The sequence below is a fragment of the Acomys russatus genome, chromosome 16, assembly GCF_903995435.1.
Source record: "Acomys russatus chromosome 16, mAcoRus1.1, whole genome shotgun sequence".
In the NCBI taxonomy this organism is placed as follows: domain Eukaryota; kingdom Metazoa; phylum Chordata; class Mammalia; order Rodentia; family Muridae; genus Acomys; species Acomys russatus.
The window spans coordinates 6,501,644-6,524,493 of record NC_067152.1 but is presented as its reverse complement, the minus strand read 5'-3'; the positions used below and the strand labels follow the sequence as shown (position 1 = coordinate 6,524,493).

Here is a 22,850-nt window from a genome sequence, read left to right as displayed (position 1 = left end):
AAAAGGCTGATTCAGACTTTTAAATGTGTGCTGTTTCTTATCAGCCTCATTTTACAAACAGAAGAGCAAACGTATTGAATTTAAAGAGAGACCTAAGAGTAAAGTCACCGGAAACCCGGCAATGCATGGCACTGCACTATAACCAACCCATTCTCCAGCCTCACACCTGACTGCCCTACACGGAGCTTCCTGGAGGGTTTTGAAAAGGCAGTCAAGTCATAACACATTCACAAACTGAATGCAAAGTGCATTTTGTCATATTTCTATGTATGCAAAGTTTTCTTTTTATAGACACAGCAGATGCATCTTTTAAAATAGCAATGGGGAAAAGCAGCCTCAGACAGCTTTTTAAAATGGTGATTTCGCTGATGATGTTAATGTCTCTAAGCAACTGAAGCTGTAAGCCAAGAAAAAAAAGGTTGGGATGACACTGCAAAATTAGAACTACATGGGTTTTTTAGTGAATGGTAAGTTCTTTCCCTATTTGCACCCTGATTCCAAAACCCAGACCCTATGGCATTCTTTTTTCCTTTTTGAAAAGTTGATGCAGATTTATAGGCCATCCTTGGAAGAACTTATTCCTAAAACTGAATACATAATCCAAACACAGAACATGTAGAAGAGCACAGGCCTCATTCTTTCAACATGGAGGGAATCACTGTGGACATCTGAACTCTTCTGAGCACTGTTTGCTGTGACAGTGTTAGAAAGTCTGTTAGCTATTGGATGGTGGTAGAATGTATCTTACAAGTAGCATTCTATATAAAATACACAGGACATTTAGCCTGTCCTGAGAAAACAGGACACAAATCAATGATCTCTTGAAGCGGAAACCAAAATTAACAGATCAAATTATTTATAATGCAAAAAGCAATAAGCTTGCCTCAAGTAATTTAGGCAGAAGATGAGCAAAACTGCATAACATATCTCATTTCAGAACAGTCAGTGAATTGTTTTATTGTTGCTGTTTTTGGTTTTTTTTTTTTTTTGCGACAGGGTTTCTCTGTGTAACAAAGGCTTGCCTGACCTGGACTCACTCTGTAGACGAGGCTCTCCTGGTCTACAGGACAGGACGGAGAGCTCACAGATATCCACCTGCCTCTGCCTACCAAGTGCTGAGATTAAAGGTGTGTGCCACCACGCCCAGCACCCATTAAGTGAGTTTTAAGCTGCTTTCAACATAAGGAAGATTAATTTATTTTCCTTAAAGTTCCTTAAATATCTCTGAAGAAAACATGAAGTTTCTCTCAAAGCCAATCTAACAATAGCTCTTTAAAATTTTATTTTATCTTACATGTATAGGTGTTTTGCCTGGTTTTATTTATATGTACCACATGCATGTCTGGTGCCTGAGGAGGTCAGGAGAGCACTGGATCCCTTGCGACTGGAGTTAGAAATGGTAGTAAGCCGTCATGCGGGTGTTGGAAACCAAACCTGGCTCCTAAGCAAGAGCAGCCAGTGCTCCAAACTACTGAGCCATCTCTCTATCCCATATTAAATCATGTGTCCAGATGATGGTCAGCAGCTGACACTGCAGACAGCATTCCTTTTCATTTGCTTTGGGTTGAGAATGGCAATGTTGAACTTTCAGCATACCTGGTATAAGCAATGGCAGACACTCCGTAGCTGAGAGGGGAATTCTGAAGAGGAGCTGATGATGGCATGGAAGAACTTCTCTGTCATCTGAAGAAGGCTCCTCTGGTTTTCCTCAAGGCTCTCAGAAGGTTCTAACCTGTAACAAAGCAAACATGACTACTGAAACAAAATCACTCCTCACAAGGCTTAGATCTGGACAGAAATAAAACACAAATGTGCTCTATAACGCCAATGGGCTGGCTGACACTAATTTTAGTATTCATAAGGAGAGATAAATGGCTGTCAAGGGTTTGGGGCCAGACTGACCTATACAGTGATGCTGAGGTCAGCACAGGCCACAAATTGAAACCCGGTCTCGAATACAAACTAACAAACCCAAAACAGAAATTCCACTACTCAGGTGCAGGCAGGGGGTCCACATTGAAGGTTTTTCTTAGTTTCGTAGCAAGTTTGAGGCTAACACGAGCTACAGGACCCAGTCAAAAACAAAGAAAACAATAACCACGACAAAAACAAGCCTGAGGTAACCAGAAATTTAACATAAAATCAGGCCTATATATTATATATTTAAGACTTTTTTGTTGTTACAGAAATACTAGTGGTTTGTGCCATTTTACTTTTTGCTTGTTGTTTATTGTGTGTGCATGTATGCATGTGCAGCTCAGATGACAACTTGTGTGAGTCAAGTCCCTCTTCCAACCATGTGTGATTTTCAGAGTGAACTCTGGTCATCAGACTAAACTGTAGGTACCTTTACCTGCTGACCAATCCCCATAGCCCTGTGTTTGTGTTCATGCTTATTTTTGTTACTTTGTTTTGGAGACAGGATTTTACTGTGTAGCTCTGGCTGGCCTCAAACTTGAATAGGAGGTTCACCTGCCTCTGCCTCCTGAGTGCTGGGACCAAAAGCATGCACTACCACAATGGGCAACACATACACACGAACAGTGATGGTTTTTCAAATCTTCATTAATAATATTAATAAAGTGTGTCTTTTATCATTCCCTCTACATCAGGTTTCTGAGATTACGTATGTTCATTCATGAAGATTAGATGTACTCACCTTCAGCGTAAAAACATACCGTATTGTATACAGTGATTTATCTGCTCTGCTAATGAGTATTTAAACCTTTTCACTTTTGCTAGGTATAGCCAGCACTAGGAAAGTAGAAGGAAGAGCATCAAGAGTTCAAGGCCAGCTTCAAGTACATGGAGTCTGAGGCTAGCCTGGTCTACATGGACTGTCTAAAATTATTTTTCTGTTCACTTTTACAGATACTACTTCAGTGAACAGGTCTGTGCATATACAAGAGTCCCACCGGCCCTGTTAACAAATACTGGCATTTCTTGGAAATTAAACATATGTTAATTTAACTTTTAGTAACATCTCTTCAACACTGTATAAAAATTCTTATTCCCTCACTCTCACATTTGGTGTATAGGTTGAATACCACTTATGCAACATGTTTGGATAAGTGTTTCAGTTTTTTCTTTTCTTTTCTTTTCTTTTTTCTGATTTTGGATTACCTGCATAAACGTTACCAGTTAAGCAACCCCAAATCTAAGTGTTCTAAAAATCTGAAACTTTTTGAGTACCAACACCATGTTCTAAAAGTTTTAGTTTTTAGAGCCTTTTTGACTTTGGGATGCTCAACCTGAGCTGATCTAGTAGGTAGGAACCTGCACTGCAGTTCTTAAGGTTGTTAGAGAGACCTACAAGAGCCTGTGGGTCAGTGGTTGTGGGCTCTCCAGCCTCAAATGTGACATCTCCAATACAATCCCTATTCCTAAGGCTCAGGGAGCTTCAAGGAAGAAGGGGACTAACTGTAAAAAAACCTGAGGACCTGGTCAACTACTGGATAGCTGTGCCTTTTTGACAAGACTGGATGCTATCCCACGAACTCTCAGGCTGCCTGCTCGGGACCTGCAGACATCACACCAGTAGACACGCCTGTGTGGATGGAAGCCAATTTTACTAAGGCCTCACTGTTGATGAAGAGTTACAGACAATTAATGGCCACTGAGGCAGGGAGAACCACTTTTTTTTTTTTTATTGTTCATTTATTTTATTTCAAAAATGAAAAAATGAGACCTCAATCCTAACTGGTCAGCCCTAAAACATGCAAATAAGGGCAACATTAATTGGACTCATCACGTTGAATGTATGTAAGCACACACACGCACACACACACACACACACAGCAAAATAATTCTAGAAGGTATTCTAAATTCAAGAGTAAGCAGTTGAGAGTGCACAGGAGGGGCTGGAGGCGAGTGCAAATGATGCAAATACAGCGTCCTCACTGATGAAACCCTCAAGTAAGTGAGAGACTGACATGGGAGAAATAGTTCTTATAAAACCTGCTACTTAAGTTCTAGCCTTCAGTGTGCTGGAGGCACCATCAAGCTTCTAAAGGAAGGAAGCAACCAACAGTTCTACCCAGCAATGTTTTTCATATGGGTTCTGGGCTCAAATTCAAGTCCTCACGCCTGCAAAAGAAACCATTTCTGACTGGGTTATTTTCCTACCCCTCCTTTCCCTCTAATTTCTTAAAACGGAAGTTTAGAACATCTTTCTGTCTTCCCTTCTGATGCATGTTTAGTGCTGTAGGTTTCTAGGTTCCTCTATCACCATCTCCATCATCATTTTGGGAAGGCGTGTTTTCATTTCCTTTCAGTTTGGAGCTTTCTACTGGGCACCTTCACCTCATGGACCCTTCCTCCACTGCATCTACTTATTAGTTCATCATGACCAATCTGTTTCGTTGTTTTTCTAGCACTTTCTACTTTTGTATTCCTTGTTAGCATTCCTCTCTTGCTTATATTTAAAGTCACTGGCCCTTTCATGTTGTCCATATTTTCCCCCACTGGGGCTATCAGCATAATATCCAGTTATTTTAAATATTCAATATAAAAATTCCAAATCCACCACATCCAACTCCAGTTCTGCTGCCTGTTTTGTCTCTTCAGATCTCTTTAGACCAAAACCTGTCCTCTACACCTTGTAACTGTTCTGTTGAAAGGTAGGCTGATGGACTGAGAAACCCTGAGGTAAGCAGGCCGCTGGTGTGATGCTTTTGTCTGCTTGGTGGTTAGCTGTGCTGAATGGCTGGTGGAACTGCGGGTGTCCACTTTCTCTGCTGTCCTTGTTTTCAGGTTTCCCTGGAAACTTCCAGGGTTCTGTGCTGCAGCTATAATTCACTGAGGCTATACTGGAGCCCACATGATGCAGGTCATGTGGAGGGCACTGATGTAAGAACTGATTCCACAGTCCCTGGGCTGCAACTTTTAGAAGGATTTAGCTTTTCCCAAATCTTTCTCCACATGTGTGACAGAAAGGCTATGGGTGGGGTGGAGGGGTAGAGTAGCTACATGCCCATCCTCCAAGTGTAAGGCTAGGAAAGAGTGGTTTTCTCTTGAAACGAACATTGCTTAAGGATAACAGAATCCAACAAGCATAGTTTGAAATGATTCTATCTCTTTTTCTTCTCCCAAAGCACAGAGAAAAAATTTTCTCTCCCCTTTTGAAGGTAAAACTCAAAAAGGTGAGGTAGCCCCTTCAGACTGCGCCCCAGGAATTCTAAATTTTTTTCTTTTTAGGAGATGAAGACAGAACCCAGGGTACTCTACAACTGAGCTATATCCTCAACTTTCTAATTTTTAAGCTAGCCTACACTCCACCTTCAGCAATTCGTCAAGTGTTGTCTAAGCATCCCTACTGGTTCCTAGTTCCAGCAGCTATTCCCCATGGTGTGCCCTGCAGTCACCTGTTCTGTTCCTACTCAACTTTGGAATGGTTTACCTTGTGAGCACAGTCCTCTGTTGGACCTAAAACAAGTTACTGTTAGCTAAAACGTGGCTCAGTGGCAGAGGACTTGTATAGTGTATGTGTGTCCAGAGTTTGGTTCCCAGTGCGGCTAAAGCCAAACACCATCTAAACTGCATGTGCTAGCTGTTTCTCCTTCTTTCTGCCAATCTGTCTCGCTCTTCCTCCTCCTGTCCTCTGACCCTCTCTCTTCCCCTACACCCCCTTCTCCTTTTCTTTCCTTTCCCAGCTTTCTCAGGGAGCTAACAAAGAGCCTTATGCATCTGTGGCAAGCACAGCGTCATTGAGCTATATCCTCAGCCCTTCAGAATTCTTAAGCAAGTCTTTTTTTTTTTTTTTTTTTTTTTTCCTTTTTTTTCTGTGAACATGGGAGAGTAGACTTCCAAAGTCTTGACTTGTCGATGTGGGTCACAGTCTCAAGTGTCAACAAGCCTGTGTGCCCTTGGGATCTAAAATCACTTTCACCAAGCTTCTTAAGGTTTTTGTTTATGTATATGAATCTATGTGAGTGTATGCCACACATTTAGGTGCCCTCCGAGGCTAGAAGATGCCTTGAAACTGCACTTATAGGCAGTTGTAAGCCACCTAATATGGATGTTGGGAACTGACCCCAGGTCCTCTAGAAGAACAGCAAGTACTGTTAATCACTGAGCCATCTCTCCAGCCCCTCAACAGTCACTTTTACCAAAAGTAGAAGTTTCACCTGATTCATGGATGTCTCCCTTTCCTACATCTTCTTAGTGTGGTGTGCACACACATTCATGTTTTGCTAAGGATGGAACCAAGGGCCTTACATGTGCTACCAGGCAAGTGATTTACCACTCAGCCATATACTGAGTCAGCCTTCTTGATTTTTTTAATGTAATCAGAAATGAAGGCCTGAGCTGACAAGCTGGCTCAATAAATGAAGGGACTTGCCAAGAAGGGCTGTTGATTCCTGGAAATGTCTTCTGACCTTCACATGTACACCACAAACACATAGCATGCGCGCACACACACACACACACACACAAACAGTATTTCTTTAAAAAGAGACATGAGGAGGCTGGAGAGATGTTCAGCAGTTAAGAGCATTGGCTGCTCTAACAGAGGACCTGGGTTCAATTCTTAGCACCCGCATGGCAGCTTACACCTTTAACTCCTTTCCTGGGATCCGATACCCTCATATAGGTTAAACACCAATGAACATATAAAAATAAATAAATAATTTGAAAACCCAGACATGAGAAACATTAGGTATGTCTAATCCAAAGAACCTTGTGCAAAAGAAATTTTAAATATGTACATTTCCTTGTAGCATAAAGTACAGAGTGAGTATGAAATATGAGATGAGGTAAAGGTGGCTTATACAAAGCAAACATATGTGCTGCATGTCGCTGTCAAAAGTGAACCAGTGATGGCTTCTCATTAAGTGACAAAAAAATTTCTGCTAAGGCTGGACATAAGCTTGGTGGTAGGATGCTTTCTAGAATGCAGAAGGACTTGAGTAACAATTATCAACATCACTAAAACAAAATAAAGGAAAGGATTCATTTGCCTTTAGAAAAATCATTTCTATAGCAAATAGCTTGCGTATGGAAAAGACAGAGCTAAAATAATAACAATAAAGTTTATCTGGGCAAGGTAGCTCATGCCTTTAATCCCAGCACTTGGGAGGCAGCAGCAGGTGGATCTCTGAGATCGAGGCCAGCCTGGTCTACAGAGTGAGCTCCAGGACAGCCAGGACTACAAAGTGAGAACCTGCCTCAAAACAACAACAAGAAGAAAGCTATGGCAAAAGTCAAAGGGCTGCGCTATTGAGCAAATATTCAGAGCTCAACTATGTAATACTGTGCGGCAGTATAAAAGAGTAAGATTAATCTTCATAGACTTTCATATAAAGAGCTAAGACCCATGACTAAATCAAAAGAAGTTGTAAACCACAGATCCATGTGCTACCTTTTAAATTAAGCACTCACACTAACACTGCAGAATAAATCTTTTACAATTACATATGCATTTATACAAAAGAATGGGAAAAGAACAGAATAAACTAGAAAGATATCTGCGGGTAGTACTCAAGGTGCCTTTAATGATATCTGTTAATGTTTTTATTCTTTAAGGAAAAATGTATTTGTGTTCTTTTAGTGTAAAACCCCAGTACTGCAGAAATGAGCTACATAATAATGTACTGTCTTCATGAAAAAAAAAACAAAAAACAAAAAAACCACCACCACCACCACCACCACCAACAAAAGCCAAGGACGGAAACATGAGATGAGGCTGGCCTCATGCAGTACTGGGGAGCAGTGAGGGCGCAACTGTGACAAGATGACAAACCTGGTAGGGTCCACTTCAAAGCTAACATGCTGCCAATCTGAAGATGTGATAACAATTCGTAATAAAGGGTCCAAGAGCTTTTGTAGGTAAGTAGCACCATACACCTAAAGAAACGCACAATTAGGCACAGATTCACACATCCTGCATTAAAAAGATAATCAACTTAACACACTGTGTAAATAATTTCTTCTCAAAAGACCTAGGACACACACACACACCGTATGAATGATACAAACCTTGAAGCAGAATGTCATTATCTTACTGGCCAGGCTGTTGCCTCGGAAGAGCGTCTGCATGGAATCTGCCAGTTCTACTTCCTTAGAGAACATGTTCCAGAGCAGCTGGTAGAGCAAATGCCGAGAGTCGAACAGAGTGACCAGAACCCGAGCCAGCTCATCCTGGTGACAAAATAAAATTGGGTTTGTGTGAACAATTTTACTTTTTTCTTCAGCAGATTTAAAGATTGTACAAGGTTAGAAAAGAAGCCAATCTGAAGTCCACAATCCCCTGTTTAATCAAGGGAAACAATAACTAATTACTCCCAGGATTTATATTTATCTACCTGAGAAGAGATGCTTTCTTACACCTGTTTCTAGTAGCCGTGATGCTAAGGACTAACTGGTGAATGATGAGACATTGAGGCTTCACCCCAAGACAGAAAGACTTCCATAGGTGGCTCAAATCACACCATGAAATAAGAGTTCACTTTCAACAATGTTCTTAGAACTGATTAAACACAATAGGACCAAGGCAGAAAAACAACAAAAATGCAAACACTAAAAGATTATTTAAAAAATCAGAAAGGGAGTGGGGACATGACTAGATATTTAAAACCAAAATTCAGTCAGATGTACACACAAAACTCGAGAGTTAGGATTGAGGCCAATCTTCCTATTATTTTTTTGATAACAGAAATGTTTGTGGTTTTTGTTTTGTTTTGTTTTGTTTTACACAATTGGTAAAACTGTAATTCACTGTTAAACCCAATATTGAGAGGAGACAGAGAAAATAGTGGTAGCTATAACAAAAGGAGCCCTCACGCTTCAGACAATAATAAGAGCCGGCATGGTCCAAAGCCCTAACCTCAGCCTGGCCTGGCCCCAGGGTTAAGAGCAAGACACCGGAGTAAGGGAACCGGCTGAGCCATCCTCACCACAGTACCCCAGAAGCCAGAGAATCACGAACACCCAGCATCCTGCTTATTCCCTACAGCTATACAATGCACCTGTGACAAAATAGAAAACTACCCTCCATACAAAGTTAAGTAAAAAGGACAAGAATTTAGGGACAGTTGGAAGTTGCTGGGCTTGGGATCTAGCACAGGGTACTGGTTTAAACTAGGCCCCCATGTTGAATGTCTTTCTACTCTCATCCCTTCTGCTAAATCCTGAAAACTCTGAACAACTGAATTTTAAAGCATGTATTTACATAGTCAAATTAAAGTTTTTAATAATTTAATTTTTTGTTCACCTTTAGGTAAAGTTCCAATCAATGTGATAGTACATACTTGTAACCACAGTACCCAAGAAGTGGAGGCAGGAAGATTATAAACTTGAGGCCGGGCTGAGTATAAACAAAATATCTATGTATATAAAATAAAAATAAATAAAATCTCAACAAATTTTAAGTAATTGAGTCCAGGTATGTCTTTAATCCCTGCAACAGAAGGCAAAGGAACTTCGTGCATTTGAAGCTAGAACCTGGTTCTACACAAAAAAGTCTAGGCCAACCAAGTATATACAGAGAGATCCTATTTCCAAAGAAGTAAGTAAAAATATTTAACAAATTAATTAATTAAGTCATATAATATAAATCTCAGAAATACTTATTGCAAGAAAATAAAATGAAGCTTCTTAGACTTAAGTCAGCTTTTGTTTTCTTGTATTAGCGATCAAAACTACTCTCATGTGGGGGCTGGAGAGATGGCTTGGTAGTTAAGAGCACTAACCAGAGTTCAATTCCCAGCACCCACATGGCAGCTCACAACTGTCTGTAACTCCAAGATCTGACACCCTCACACAGACATACATGCAGGCAAAACATGGGAAAAAAAAAAAAAAAAAAAGGTAGTCTCTTGTACGGTAGACAAGAACCCTACCACTAGGCTGCATCCCCAGACCTTGACTCTTTGATCCCAGCAGGATGATCTCGGCAAGTTCAAAGCCAGCCTGGTCTACAAAGCAAGTCCAGGCCAGCCAAGGCTACACAGCGAAACCCTGTCTCAAAAAAAAAAAAAAAACAAAAAAAACAAAAACAAAAAAAAAACCTCCACACTCAGGAGGCTCTGTGAGTTGGAGGCTAGCTTAGTCTACAAAGCAAAGACAGTTCCAGGAAATCCAGGGCTACACAGAGAAACCCTGTCTCAAAAAAACCACAAAAAGTGAAAGAAAGAAAAGAAAAGAAAAGAAAAGAAAGAAAGAAAAACTAATAGCTGAGCCTGTAATCCCAGCACTGAGGGAGGTAGAGGAAAGTAAATCTCTGTAAGGTGGAGGCCAGCCTGGTCTACAAAGCAAGTCTAGGACAGCCAAGGCTACACAGAGAAATACCCTGTCTTGAAAAATAAAAATAATTACAAAAAGAAAGAAAACTAGTAAATTATTTTTAATTACAGGTAAATGCTAAAAATAATTCAGAATATTTATTTTTGATGCATTTGAAGATGTGTAAAATATTTTTTGGCACGAAGAAGATAACTTAGGAGTGCTGCTAATCAACGGGCATAAAATTGCAATTATAAGTAAGTCAGCTGTGGGAGGGAGGACTAGGAGGATACAAGGGATGGGTTAACAATTGAGATGTACTATGAATAAATTAATAAAATATATTTTTAAAAACAGCTGTGGAGGTGCATGCCTGTGACCCTAGCATTTAGAAGACAAAGGCAGATGGATCTCTAGTTTCTTTCTTCCCAGTTTTTCAAGACAGTTACCTTGGCTCTCCTGGACTCTCTTTGTAGGCCAGGCTGGCCTCAAACTCACAAAGATCTGCCTGCCTCCAAGTACTGGGATTAAAGATGTGCACACCACCATGCCCAGTGGATCCCTAGTTTCAAGCCAGCCTGTCTACATAGTGAGTTTTATGCCAGCCAGAGCCACAAGGTGAGGCTTTTCCTCAACTTTAAAGGGGAAAAAAAAAAAAAAAATCAGGTAAGAACAGAGCTCATGTTAAATAGTCTTACTAAAGCCAAATCAAATCAAATCAAAACAATCACAGAAACATTTTAGAAAGCAGCAACAGCAGCAGTGACAGTGCCTGCAGCAGCAGCAGTGGCAGCAGCAAGGGTGCTCTAGAGCAGAAACAGTTAGCATATGAGGAACATAAAAAAGGGCCTCAGCATCAGCTGAAGGCAGAGATACAGTGGGGCCCAGGTTAGACGTAGGGTTATAAATCAGGGCAAAGAACATGAGCTTTATTTTTAGATATAAGAAACATGATGTCACAGCCTCTGTTTTTAACTTTTAGGTGTTTAATCGTATATTTTCAATTTACGTGTACATAAATAAGTACACAGTGCACGTATGTCCATAGAGGCCAGAAAGAGGTCTCAGATCTCTTGGAGGTGGTTAGCATGTGTTTATGAGCTGCTCCACATGAGTACTGGGATCTGTGATCCAGTCCTTTTATACAGCAGCAAGCAACAACACGCTTAACCCCCAAGCCATGTCTCCAGCCTCTTCTACAGGTAGGTTTTCTTGGGTTTTGTTGTTAATGTAATGTGAGTGATTGTTTTGCCTACCGAGACCAGAAGAGAACACCCAATCTCTTTAGACTGGAGTTGCAAGCAGTTGTGAGTAGCCATGGGAGAGTTGGGAATCCAATCCCAGTCCTGGAAGACTGAACTGTCGTCACTCCAGTCCCTCACCCTTCCATCACAGCTTTGAAGAAAAAACTAAGATTGCCTTAGTAATCAGAAATTACTCTTATTAAAGTCTTTTTGGGGGTGGGGGTGGGGGTAAACCACATGGCTTCAAGAGAAAAAAAAGGGGGGGCAGGGAGTGGGGGAGAAAGGGTTTCTCCATGTACCACGTAGCTCCAGCTGGCCTGGAACTTGCCATATAGAACAGGTTGATCTTGAACTCTCAATGACCCATGTGCCTTTGTGTCTCCAATGCTGGGATTAAAGGTACAGGCAACAACACAGGGATCCACATGGCTTTTTAAAATGGAAATATAGAGGAGTTTCCTCAAAGTTTTCAACTATATTATTAAGAATATTGTAGCTTTATGGGTGGAGGGTGCAGCTCAAGGAAAAAGCACTTGCCTAACATGTACGAGGCCCTGGCATCAATCCCAGAACACAAAATAAAGTCAGAAGACCAAACCAATCCGTTTTATTCTAAGACAGGGTCTTATGTATCCCAAATTAGCCTTGACCTTGCTATGTAGCCAAAAATGACTGTTGATTCTTGATTCTCTTGCCTCCACTTCCCAAGTGTTAGGACTACGAGTGTGTCCTAAAGTCAGGTTCACTAATTACTTTAGCCAACATGTAAAGATGTGAGACCACACTAGTGGTTTTCCATTTTCTGTTCATTGGTAATTAAGTGGACTTTTACAATGGGGTGGAATGAAACAAAGTACTAGTCAGAGGGAGGGGTACCAACCACTTCTCCATAGCTGAAAACAAAATACACTCATAAAAAAAGACTAATGCCTCAAGTTGGTCCACTTTTATTCAGACAGTCTTATAGTGCTCAAGCTGGCCTCGACTTCACTAAGCAAGGAGGACCCTGAACTTCTGACCTCCTGCTCCGGCCCTTCAAGTGCTGAGATTACAGGCATGCACAGCCATGATAGATTTTCTGTGGTGCTAGGGAAAGCATTCTACCAACTGAGCTACATTACATAATGTTTTCTACTTCTTAAATTTTATAAGTTCACTTAATAAGCATTTATTAACTAAAGCATTGAGTTTATCAAAACAAACTTATTTTTGAAGCCCTGGCTGTAAGTCAAGACACTCTACTTCTCCACTTTCTCAGTAAACTCACCCACTGAGAACAAGGGACCACACTGGCCAGGGCCATAGCTATAGGGAGCTCTCCCTGGTCTCCCATCATTGTGACCAGTTCCACAAGTCTCTCAAACCGATCTGCCAACACCGTTTCCGCAAGTGTGTCGAATTCAGTTCCTTGTTGAAGGATTTTGGTCAGAACTTCCATAAATGTCGCTCTTGTCTGGAGATCCTTGTGATAACCTAGGCCTGACAAGGACAGACAGATGCAAACTTACTACCATAGCTTGAGTGAGGCAATTTCCATCTTACATGTCATGTCAACCCGAGGCTTTTTTTTTTAACATGTTTGAGTGTTTTCAGGTATGTCTACATGTGTGCCTGATTACCAGGAAGGCAGGAGGCACTATCATATCCCCGAGTCTGGAGTCACTGCTGGGAACTAACCCATGGCCTCTGGAAGAGCAGCCAGTGCTCTAAACCACTGAGCTATTCTTCCAGCCCAGCTCTCTAAGTTTCACACTTCTTTTTTGGTTTTGTTTGTTTGTTTGTAGACAGAGCCACTGTGTAGCACTGGCTGTCCTGGAATTCACTGTGTAAACCAGGCTAGCCTTGATCTCAGATATCCTCCTGTTTCTTGCGTCAGTTGACGGGATTTAAAGCTGTGCACCACCATGTTGGGCCAGTTTTGTATGTGACTTTCATTTGATCTCACCTATGGAATGCATGAGTCCACTGTCCACATTAGCATTGAGTAAGTTTGACATTGCAAGCACTGTACAGTGCCTCAGGGATGCCAGCCTCCGAGACATGCCACGTTTCCTGCCACCTGTTTGTGCATTTTCATCTTCAACTTCACTACAGTCATTCAAAAGGTTCATAAATAATGTGAAGTACCTGGAAAATACAGACATTGACCTTTCTACAGGGAAGGCCCCACCAGCCAGAAAGCTAAACATACATTCTGGGTGATCACATGGGACACTATGTGTGGCTGTGATTACTTGCTTTTCTAATCTTGGGGAAAGAAGTCAATGGGGCTCATTATTAGGAATTATTTTATCCTGACAAAGTACAGTATTCATTTCATGACATAAGCATGAAAGGTATGCTGTGTTTGCTGGCAAATGTTATTTTTAATATTTAGCTATAAAATTAATGGTCCAAATAGTTTAGACATGGTCACTTAAAATGACTTAACAAAACAATCTAGATTTGTTACAAGAAAAATTCAATGATCACAATGTTCTCTTCAAAAAAAACAAAACAAAACAAAACACAAATGAATTTTTCTATCTTACAAGTGGATACAGTATGTTTATGAGAACAGCCAATGGCCACAATAGAAAAGCAATTAGGTCTACTTTTAAATACAATAATTAGCTACTTTGGTTACATTTCTTTGTTTTGAGGGAGGAAGCTGTATTTGCTTTTTGCTGTGGTTTTTGGTGGTTGAAATTTACTTAAGAAATAACTGTGATTTGGCCTCCATCAGTTCCACCCCATCTCCTTCTTCAGGCTGCAGTGGGAGACCAGCGAGGAGTGAAACTACTGCTTCCATGCTTGCTTGGTCCAAGTCTCTAAAGAGAAGTAATTTAGAAACTATGAGCCTTTCAGACACAAACTTAAGGAGCTCTCTATTCCACTAACTGAATTATAAGCACAACCTAAATAATATCAGTAAATACACCAAGCCTTGAACACATACACAAAGACTTCAAACTGATGGGGAAATTTACAGACAAGTAATCTTCAACATAATATCTATGTTAAATCAAAATTATGGAGCTGAGGACATAGTCCAATTTAGCATCTTCAAGTCTTACAGGTTCAAGCTCCAACATCACAGCATAAAAATCAATGGGTGGCAGTAGTGCTGCCTGCAAAGCAGAAGAGGGCACCAGATCTCATTATAGATGGCTGTGAGCCACCATGCTGGGAACTGAACTCAGGACCTTTGGAGCAGCCAGTGCTCTTAACCTCTGAGCCATCTCTCCAGCCCCATTGGTGGCACACACCTTTCATCCCAGTACTCAGGAGGTAAATGCAGTTAGACTTCTGAGTTTGATGCCAGCCTGGTTTACAGAGTGAGTTCCAGGACAGTCAGGATATTCTTGAAAAACCAAATGATAATAATGAAGATGATGATGATAATAAGAAACTCAGTCAGCTAATCAATAAAAAGTATATACTATCAAATTGTGTTTGGCCAGAAAAACAAATGAAGTTGTCATAGGGATCATAGGGATCAACTCCCTGTGACTAAAAACCACCTAAGCAATTATGCCTTAGGAAGACTCACTACAATTATATTCCTCAATCAATATCTTTTATCTAATCATAAATAATATAATCTAATGTATCTTCTTTCTCAATAACTGTTAAACATTCTTCCTAAGCCAACACCACCTTCCTAAGCCTCCAGCACATTTGTTTCAACTAAAAATATTTCCTTTAAAATAAAATTTTTATTTCAAATGCAAAAGTTTACCACTTATAAAACAACTTAAATATGATGCGTTATATGCCTAACAGCTATCCCTGTAGTGGCTTTCATGAGTTTCTCTGATTTGGTTTGGTTTTGTTTTACCTTGTAAGACACTTTACATCATCATCTGCGGCTTGGTTTGATGTTCCCATAACCCAGTCTGTTAGGTATTCTACCATCTTATTCCTGCAGAATGATGAAAAGGGAAAACAAACAAACAAATTTTTAACACACACTTGCCGTTTAGACAAAAGTTTTATTGCACAGTTGTATAGCCCAAGCTGGCCTTGAGCTGCTTGCCTTAGCCTTCTGATTAAGGTGACTTAGTCAGAATCTAAGACTTATACCTAGACAGAGGTCTTAGAGTTGGGACTGCAGGTGTATGCCAGCACACCAAAAAACTGTTCTAAAAGGGCAAAAGGGCAAAAAAATCCAATAGGACTTCATAGAACAGATATGCTATTGTGAGTAATGAGCATCAGAAGGGCACAAACAGACACAAATCGGATGCTGACCCTTTGCACTGGCCCTTTGCTCTATTGCCAGTGTAGAAACAGAATCAAACTTTTAGTACCCATAAATTAGTTTTAGAAAAGGGGAAATTTAAAAAAAAAAAAAAGAAAAAAGAAAGAAAGAAAGAAAACAAAACAGAAAAACAGATAGCCATGGGCAGAAAACAAACAAGCACAACACTTTTTACCCACCTCCCTTTCCCCGTACAACCACACACAACTTCTTTTCTACACTCCACTCCATGTAATACTTACAAGACCATACTTTGACCTTCTGAGAACTCACCTAAATTTCATCTCTTGACAAAATGAGAGGTCATCTCTTCTGGCCATCATTACTTCAACTAGCTGACACAGTTTAGTTTTTATTTGAATTGCATGGACCATATTCCCAAGAACACGAACATATCTAATTAAACACAGAATAAAAAATGATTAGATATGGACAAATGATAAGGTATTCTAAATGCTTTAATCTTTAAGTAAAATTAAGTAAATGTAACTTTAAACTTTAAATTTCTTTAGGTAGGATCATATACAAAGTTTGACTATCTTATTGCCATATCTTACACTGGGTCTGTAGTGAAAAAAAAATTGGCAAACTATTTAATCATACCTATTATAGGTGTACAAGAGGCCTTCCCTCTTAAAATATAACTCTGCTATGGTTCAGTAGCAGAATGTTTACCTGACCAGATTTAACATCATTGTTTCAATGCTAGCTTGTCCCAGATGCTCAGAGCTGCCTTCAGTATGGTTATCCAGAAGGTTCTTCATTATGGCTATGGTTTGTTCTACAAACTGAGTATTGCTATCAGTTAATAATACCTACACACAAAAGTAAAAACAAAATACATTAGTGATATAGCATCAACACACAGAAAACAGATCACCACGACAATGACATTGATGTAACTGTCACATTCAGGCACACCACAGGCACATACACAAATATACTGATAGATATAGGTACTAATGCATAGATCCACGATTCCTAACTCCAGGCACACCCCAAGGCCTGAGTTCTTTAGAAGCAGGCCAATCCCTACATTACATGATTTTTTTCCTGTAATTATGACAATTTTTTACACTTGTGGGTGAATTATCATGTTGGTACCTAACTTAAATAATTTGAAAGAAAACAGTCTCCATTTATTTCAAGCATATTATTGTATTCATAGATAAAGCTTTTAAAAACCCAAAAAACAAAGTGGAGAAGACTTCACCTGTCCTTGAGAGTCAAAAAACTTGCTGATGGTATTCTTCAGTTTGTTAAACAACATTGGGTATAGAGCAGGACTCAGCTCTAGACCCACCAGGTCCTTAACGTTGGTCCGTATCTGAAGCCCCACTTTTTCATGGTTACACACCATCAAGGACAGAAGCCGGTCCATAAATCTGCTGACAGGTGTATCAACATTCCCTTCGGAAGACATTACAGAAATCATAGACCCTTTGCGTTCACTGACAGGGCCCATAGGTGGGCTGTAGGTTGGAAGGCCAGAGCTGCTTCTCTGTTGCAGGCACACCCCTCCAAGAGCACAAAGGAAGCCAGTCATGTTGATCCATTCCTGCAGGGAGTCTGTGTCAGACAAGTCTATGGATCCTCCTCCACTGACATGGGACATCCGTCTCTTAACAATGGTCTTATGAAGGCTTTCTGCAGCCTAAACACGACATTTTTGTGAAAAGTATGAATTCAACAGAGATTGAATAAAATCTTACAAATTGCTCTTTTCCATCTTTTCCAGTAGGAAAAGTACATGTTATATTTGTTTAAATGATGCCTGAAATTACCATATGCATTATTATTTTTTTATTTTAGTTTTATGTGTATAAATATTTTTCCAGCATGTGTATCTGTATACCAGGTATGTGCCTGGCACCTAAAAAGGCTAATGGAAGATGCTAGATCCCCTGGATTTGGTGTTACAGGCCATTCCTAGCCACCATTTGAGTGCTGGGAATCGAACCCAGGTCCTCTAGAAGAGCAACCAGTGCTCTTAACCACTGAGCCTCTCTCTCCAGTCCCTACCATACATATTATTAAAGAGCTACTTCTAAAAACCTCTGATGATCTTTACATTGATAAATCTGAAAACACATAAAGGAGAAAAGAAGCCAGTCTACAAGGCTCATAATCTAGAATTCCACTTGTACAAAGTGGCCAGAAAGGGTATTTTGTAGAAATAGAACACAGATTAGCAGCTACTCAAGGCTGGAGAAGTGGAGACAAAGAGGTAGAAAAAATGACAAGTTAAAGCTAGAGATGGCTAATTGGCATCAGGTTTGGGGGAGGGGGCATTCTCTGAGAGGATGAAAATATACTAAAATTGTATATCAATGCACAGTTATATAATTCTGTGACTATACTAAAAACAACTACTAGATTGGCCATTTAACGAGAGAGAATTATACAGCATATGAATTATATGCTGACTGAAAGAGTTAACACTCTCACCCTAGCAAGAAAAACTTCGTGGTCTAAGGCGATATTATTTCTTCAAAATAACTTTTTTGTGCTCTAAGGGACCATAACATAAAAACAGCAATGAAAGGATAAAAAGTTTCTCTCAAAGACCTAATAATGAGAGCAGTATAGGTAACACAAATTAATTATACACAAATACCAATTAATTATTCATTTCTGGGGATAGATAGTTGGTGGTAGTTGATGAATGAAATGATATACTTAATAATAATAAATGAAATGTCCAAAGTTTAAAATTGCATTTAACCTTAAAATAGGTTCCATTTGTCTGCTCACTAGATCCTTTAATTAGCGTATCTAACAGTACAGCATGCTGAGGCAGGCGAGGTGGCACACCCTGTAACGTCAGCATCTGGAAAGTTAAGGAAGGAGGACCACTACATGCTCAAGAGCAGCCTGTTCTACTTATCAAGTTCCAGGCCAGCAGGGAGAAATTATATCTTGTCTCAAAACAAGCATACAACATGAGAATTGTTAGAAATTTTATTTTTCTCGATCTATAGCTGTTACTTTTTTTTTTTTTAAGTTCTTTAAAATACTTCAAAAAGGGGGAAAACAACACAAAGAGCAAATGAATGGTCTTTCAGCTAAGTGGTTTCTAGCAGAGATGCTTAATATTTCTGTGGTGAATAAATAAATGCTAACCTCTGGCTACTGTGAAAATGAAATAGGTTTCATTAATTAATTTAAATGAGTTTAAGTTGCACTCTAGCGGACACATGTGGCTAACAGCTGCAGGACAAGGTGGTACAGATCTAGATGAAGCACAAGTCATCTTAAAACAACTCTACAGAGCATCCTTTCGGCATAGCTCACAAACATTACTCAAGTGAAGCAACACATCAGTTAATACACAAAAAAATTCACTGAACAAACTCACCTGGCCATCTTCCATTTTGGCTTTCGGGTAGTTAAGGATTAGTTTTGTAGCCTGTTCCCACTTTGCATGTGTATCTTCCCAGGCCTAAAATAAAGTCAATTATCACTAGGGAGCAAGTTTAGGGGTGAACTCAACATGGTAAAGTCAATATGTAACTGCAGGTTTGAGAACAGGCTACTGTAATATGCACATAGCTCAGATTTTCTATTAAAGTTGTCCCTGATCACACTGCTGACAAGAAGGTGGGGGCCTGGGAAGGGTGCTGCGCTGCTAGGGCCATACCTCAGTGTTCCCTGAAGTGGGGTGCTCAATGCGCCTTAGCAGGGCCATCACTCTTTTCTGAAGTGCTGCTCTTCCTAAGTAAAGACAAGCAAACCCAGTTAGTGTTTCGAGCCCTCTTCACAACTAGGAACTTGCTAAGCTCCCCACTCTACTCCACACACAGAGCAGAGTGAGGAACAGAACCTTCCCTCTCCAACCCTACAAGAGCTCTGATCTCCAAATCCATAATGTCTTGAACATAAAACAGCCATAGCCCCCTCTGTTCACGGAAATATATGACCAGGTGTTTAAAATCTCCCCAATTACAATTCAAGCAGAGTAATCTCTATAGTCTATAACTAACAGCAATTTACAGTACCAGTTATTAACAAATGTGCACAGCAAAAATTCAATTTCAAATGTCACTGAATTTTATCCTACCTTGTTCAGAAAAGGATTTCAAGTAAACAATTTGAATTAGCTCCGGAAACTTTCAAACTGTTATCTTAAATACACTCCACGGTAAAAATAATTAGATGTCAGGCAAAGTAACTTAGTTGAAAAGAAAGAAAAAAAAAAAAAAAAAACCAGCCACATTTACCTGTTGACATCATATTGCTGACAGAGGCAAATTCCATGAATGTGTTATAGTTGGGCAAGAAGTTGTGTACTGACACTTCATCCACCCCACACCGGATATCAGCTTCCTCACAGAGGTGGCGGAAACAGGACATAGCCACCAGAACAGCTTCAGTGTCAGGGCTCCACAGAAACATGTACAAGGCCACTTCTAGCTTGGTCTGGGCTTGTCGGCATATTGGCGGGGGACCACTGCACCCTGTTGTGCTATCCTAGGAGGCAGGAGGGTATATCTGCAACTTAGATGACTTTATTTCCATACTCAACAATGTACCATCTATCACACCACAGAAAACTAGTAAGAGTTCTCCTCTTGAATAATATGATCTTTTCCTGATGCACCCTACTCTAAATGAGGTGATGCGAACCAACGTGTGGCCTGCAGAGTGGTACTGCATTTCAATTCAAATAGGTAATAAAGTCTATAACAAATATACAAGTAAGACACCACATGAGCGAGTCTCCTGCAGCAAGCTGTAATCGACCTATGAGTCGCCAATAAACCAGAGGACGAGGAAACAGCAGGAAGCACTGCTTCCTAGAGGGAAACAATAAATACACGATGGCACTGCCTCAAACAATGACACCAAAACCAACACTGCAGCACGAGACATGCTGATCTGATCTGACATTCCCCAAACATGAACTGCAGAAACACATTATAAAGCAAAGCAAAGCAGGCAGGCAATGCACACACTGCAGCTGCTGCAGGGCTCAGTGAGGTTCCCCTTTAACAGACTACAGTAAAATTCAACAATAAAAAGGCTATGTCCGAAAAGCAAACTCTTCCACAATGATTTCATAATTCTGCTCATATTGTGATTTATATTTTAAGGACATTTACATACAAAAATAACTGTCCTGCTGGGCAAAGCCACGCAAACGTCCGACCTCAGCCCGTGTATGGAAGAGGCCGACATGGACCCAGTCTAAACACTTACAACTTCCCAAGCATCACTGCCCATTGTCACAGGACCTGCAAGACTGAAGCAGGAGGATTACAGTGAATTCAGGACTAGCCTGGGCTACAAAGCAAGACACTGTGACTGCATATATATATACATATATGTATACATAAATAAAAATTAAAGCAAAAGGAGAGAAATAAAATCTTAACAACACTTACACACATAATAAGCAAAATAAATATTGTGTTGAGTTTCAGTCAATTTGCACCTTCTTTCGTTCAACCTCTGCATATGAATAGATTTTCTTACAGGGTTCCCATTCGAATGATTATAGCTATCAGCCACAGTGTCAGATAATCCAGTACGACTTACATTTCACCTAGTTAAATTTGACGACTCTGGACCAAGAACATTATACCTGCTTTATTTAATTTTTTATTAACTATAATTATTGCTTTCTGCTTATTTATCTTTTAAGGCAGCCTTACTATGTAGACCAAGCTAGCTTCAAACTTGTTCCCTCTGGAATAGAAGGGTAAAGCCAACAGCCAAGGGCACTAAGAGCACTTCCTGCCCTTCCAGAGGACCTAGGTTTGCTTCCCAGCACTCACAACCATCTGTGACTCCAGCTGATGGGATCAGAAGCCCTCTCTGGCCTCTGTGGACAACAGGCACACATCTGTGAACAGACATACAAGTACACAAAAATGCCCATACACATTAAAAAAGAAGAAGAAGAAGAAGAAGTAAAATTTAAAAGGCTAGGCATGGTGGTACAGGCAGAGATCTCAATTTGGTACAGCCCTGGTATACACAGGAAGCTCTAGGATAACCAGGGCTACACAGTGATATCTTTCTCTTTAAAAAAACAAACCAAGGGCTGGAGAGATGGCTCAGCGGTTAAGAGCACTGCCTGCTCTTCCAAAGGACCCGGGTTCAATTCCCAGCACCCACATGGCAGCTCACAACTCTCTGTAACTCCAAAACCTGACACCCTCACACCAACACATATAAATTAAAATTAAATAAAAATATTAAAAAAAAAGAATGTCTAAAAAAACAAACCAAACAAAAGAAAGAAAGAAAAGAACGTGTGATCCTTCTGCCTCAGTCTCTAGAACCCCGAGATTACAGGTGTGTCCCACTATGTCATGTTATCTCCATTTTAAATGTGAGAAACTGACTCAGAGAGTAGTGAAGAATTTGCCTAGGGTTCCACAGTGGCCAGCAACACAACTAAACTCTAAGCAATCTGTAACCAATGTGCTACATTATTTAACGGAAATTCACCAACATCCATTCAGAAAAATAGAGCAGACATGATGATGCAGGAGAGTTACAAGGAAGTTACCTACCATAGAGGAATTTCCTTTTCCTTTCCGTAGAGATGCTCCAGGAGCACAGGTCCGTAGTAACTCATCATGATCAACTGACATCTGAGTGCTGTTCCCACCAGCAGGTACATCACATCCTACTCCATAAAGGAAGAGGGAGTGACAAGAACTTCTATCTGCCTGCTGGAAAAGAGAAGTAAGTTTTGCCAAAGCACTGACATCCAAGAACAACAATACTAAGCATGAGCTGACTTTGTTTAAAGGCAGCCCTGAAAGCCTTCCTCTCAATCCCAACGCTTCATTCACCTTTAGGCACATTCTTTTACGCACTGTGGTAAATAAGGCTTGTGCAATGTCTTTCTTTCAAACAGCTCTCAGTTGTCTACCTTCCAAATGAAGCCCACCATGGATACTTAGTGAAATAAAATCAATTACAAGAAAATTTAACACTATATGAGTTATGGATAACAATTTTGTCTTGTCAGGATAATTAGAATTTTACTTTTAAAGATAAAGTTATATGCTGGATACACTCCACACACAGTATTTTGTGTACCCCCCCCCCCATGTGTGTGTGTGTGTGTTTTGCCAGGTCCCTAGTATAGTGAGATTACATGTTAATTTCATGTTTAATTTTTGGGC

The 22,850-nt window shown here is 40.2% G+C and overlaps 1 protein-coding gene across 2 annotated transcripts in view; it reads right to left on the bottom strand.

The window, feature by feature from the left end:
* Nf1 (neurofibromin 1) overlaps positions 1 to 22,850 on the bottom strand; it is a 243,776-nt gene that overhangs the window by 111,066 nt on the left and 109,860 nt on the right. For both annotated transcript variants that reach the window (XM_051158073.1, XM_051158074.1), the window contains exons 17-30: positions 22,230 to 22,391; positions 19,929 to 20,178; positions 19,349 to 19,422; positions 19,067 to 19,150; positions 16,922 to 17,362; positions 16,384 to 16,523; positions 15,982 to 16,104; positions 15,286 to 15,369; positions 14,159 to 14,275; positions 13,411 to 13,592; positions 12,733 to 12,944; positions 7,978 to 8,139; positions 7,742 to 7,845; positions 1,597 to 1,732 (exon numbers count right to left, since the gene is read on the bottom strand). In XM_051158073.1, coding sequence (XP_051014030.1) covers positions 1,597 to 1,732; positions 7,742 to 7,845; positions 7,978 to 8,139; positions 12,733 to 12,944; positions 13,411 to 13,592; positions 14,159 to 14,275; positions 15,286 to 15,369; positions 15,982 to 16,104; positions 16,384 to 16,523; positions 16,922 to 17,362; positions 19,067 to 19,150; positions 19,349 to 19,422; positions 19,929 to 20,178; positions 22,230 to 22,391 — 2,271 coding nt within the window. The remainder of the gene's footprint in view (positions 1 to 1,596; positions 1,733 to 7,741; positions 7,846 to 7,977; positions 8,140 to 12,732; positions 12,945 to 13,410; positions 13,593 to 14,158; positions 14,276 to 15,285; positions 15,370 to 15,981; positions 16,105 to 16,383; positions 16,524 to 16,921; positions 17,363 to 19,066; positions 19,151 to 19,348; positions 19,423 to 19,928; positions 20,179 to 22,229; positions 22,392 to 22,850) is intronic.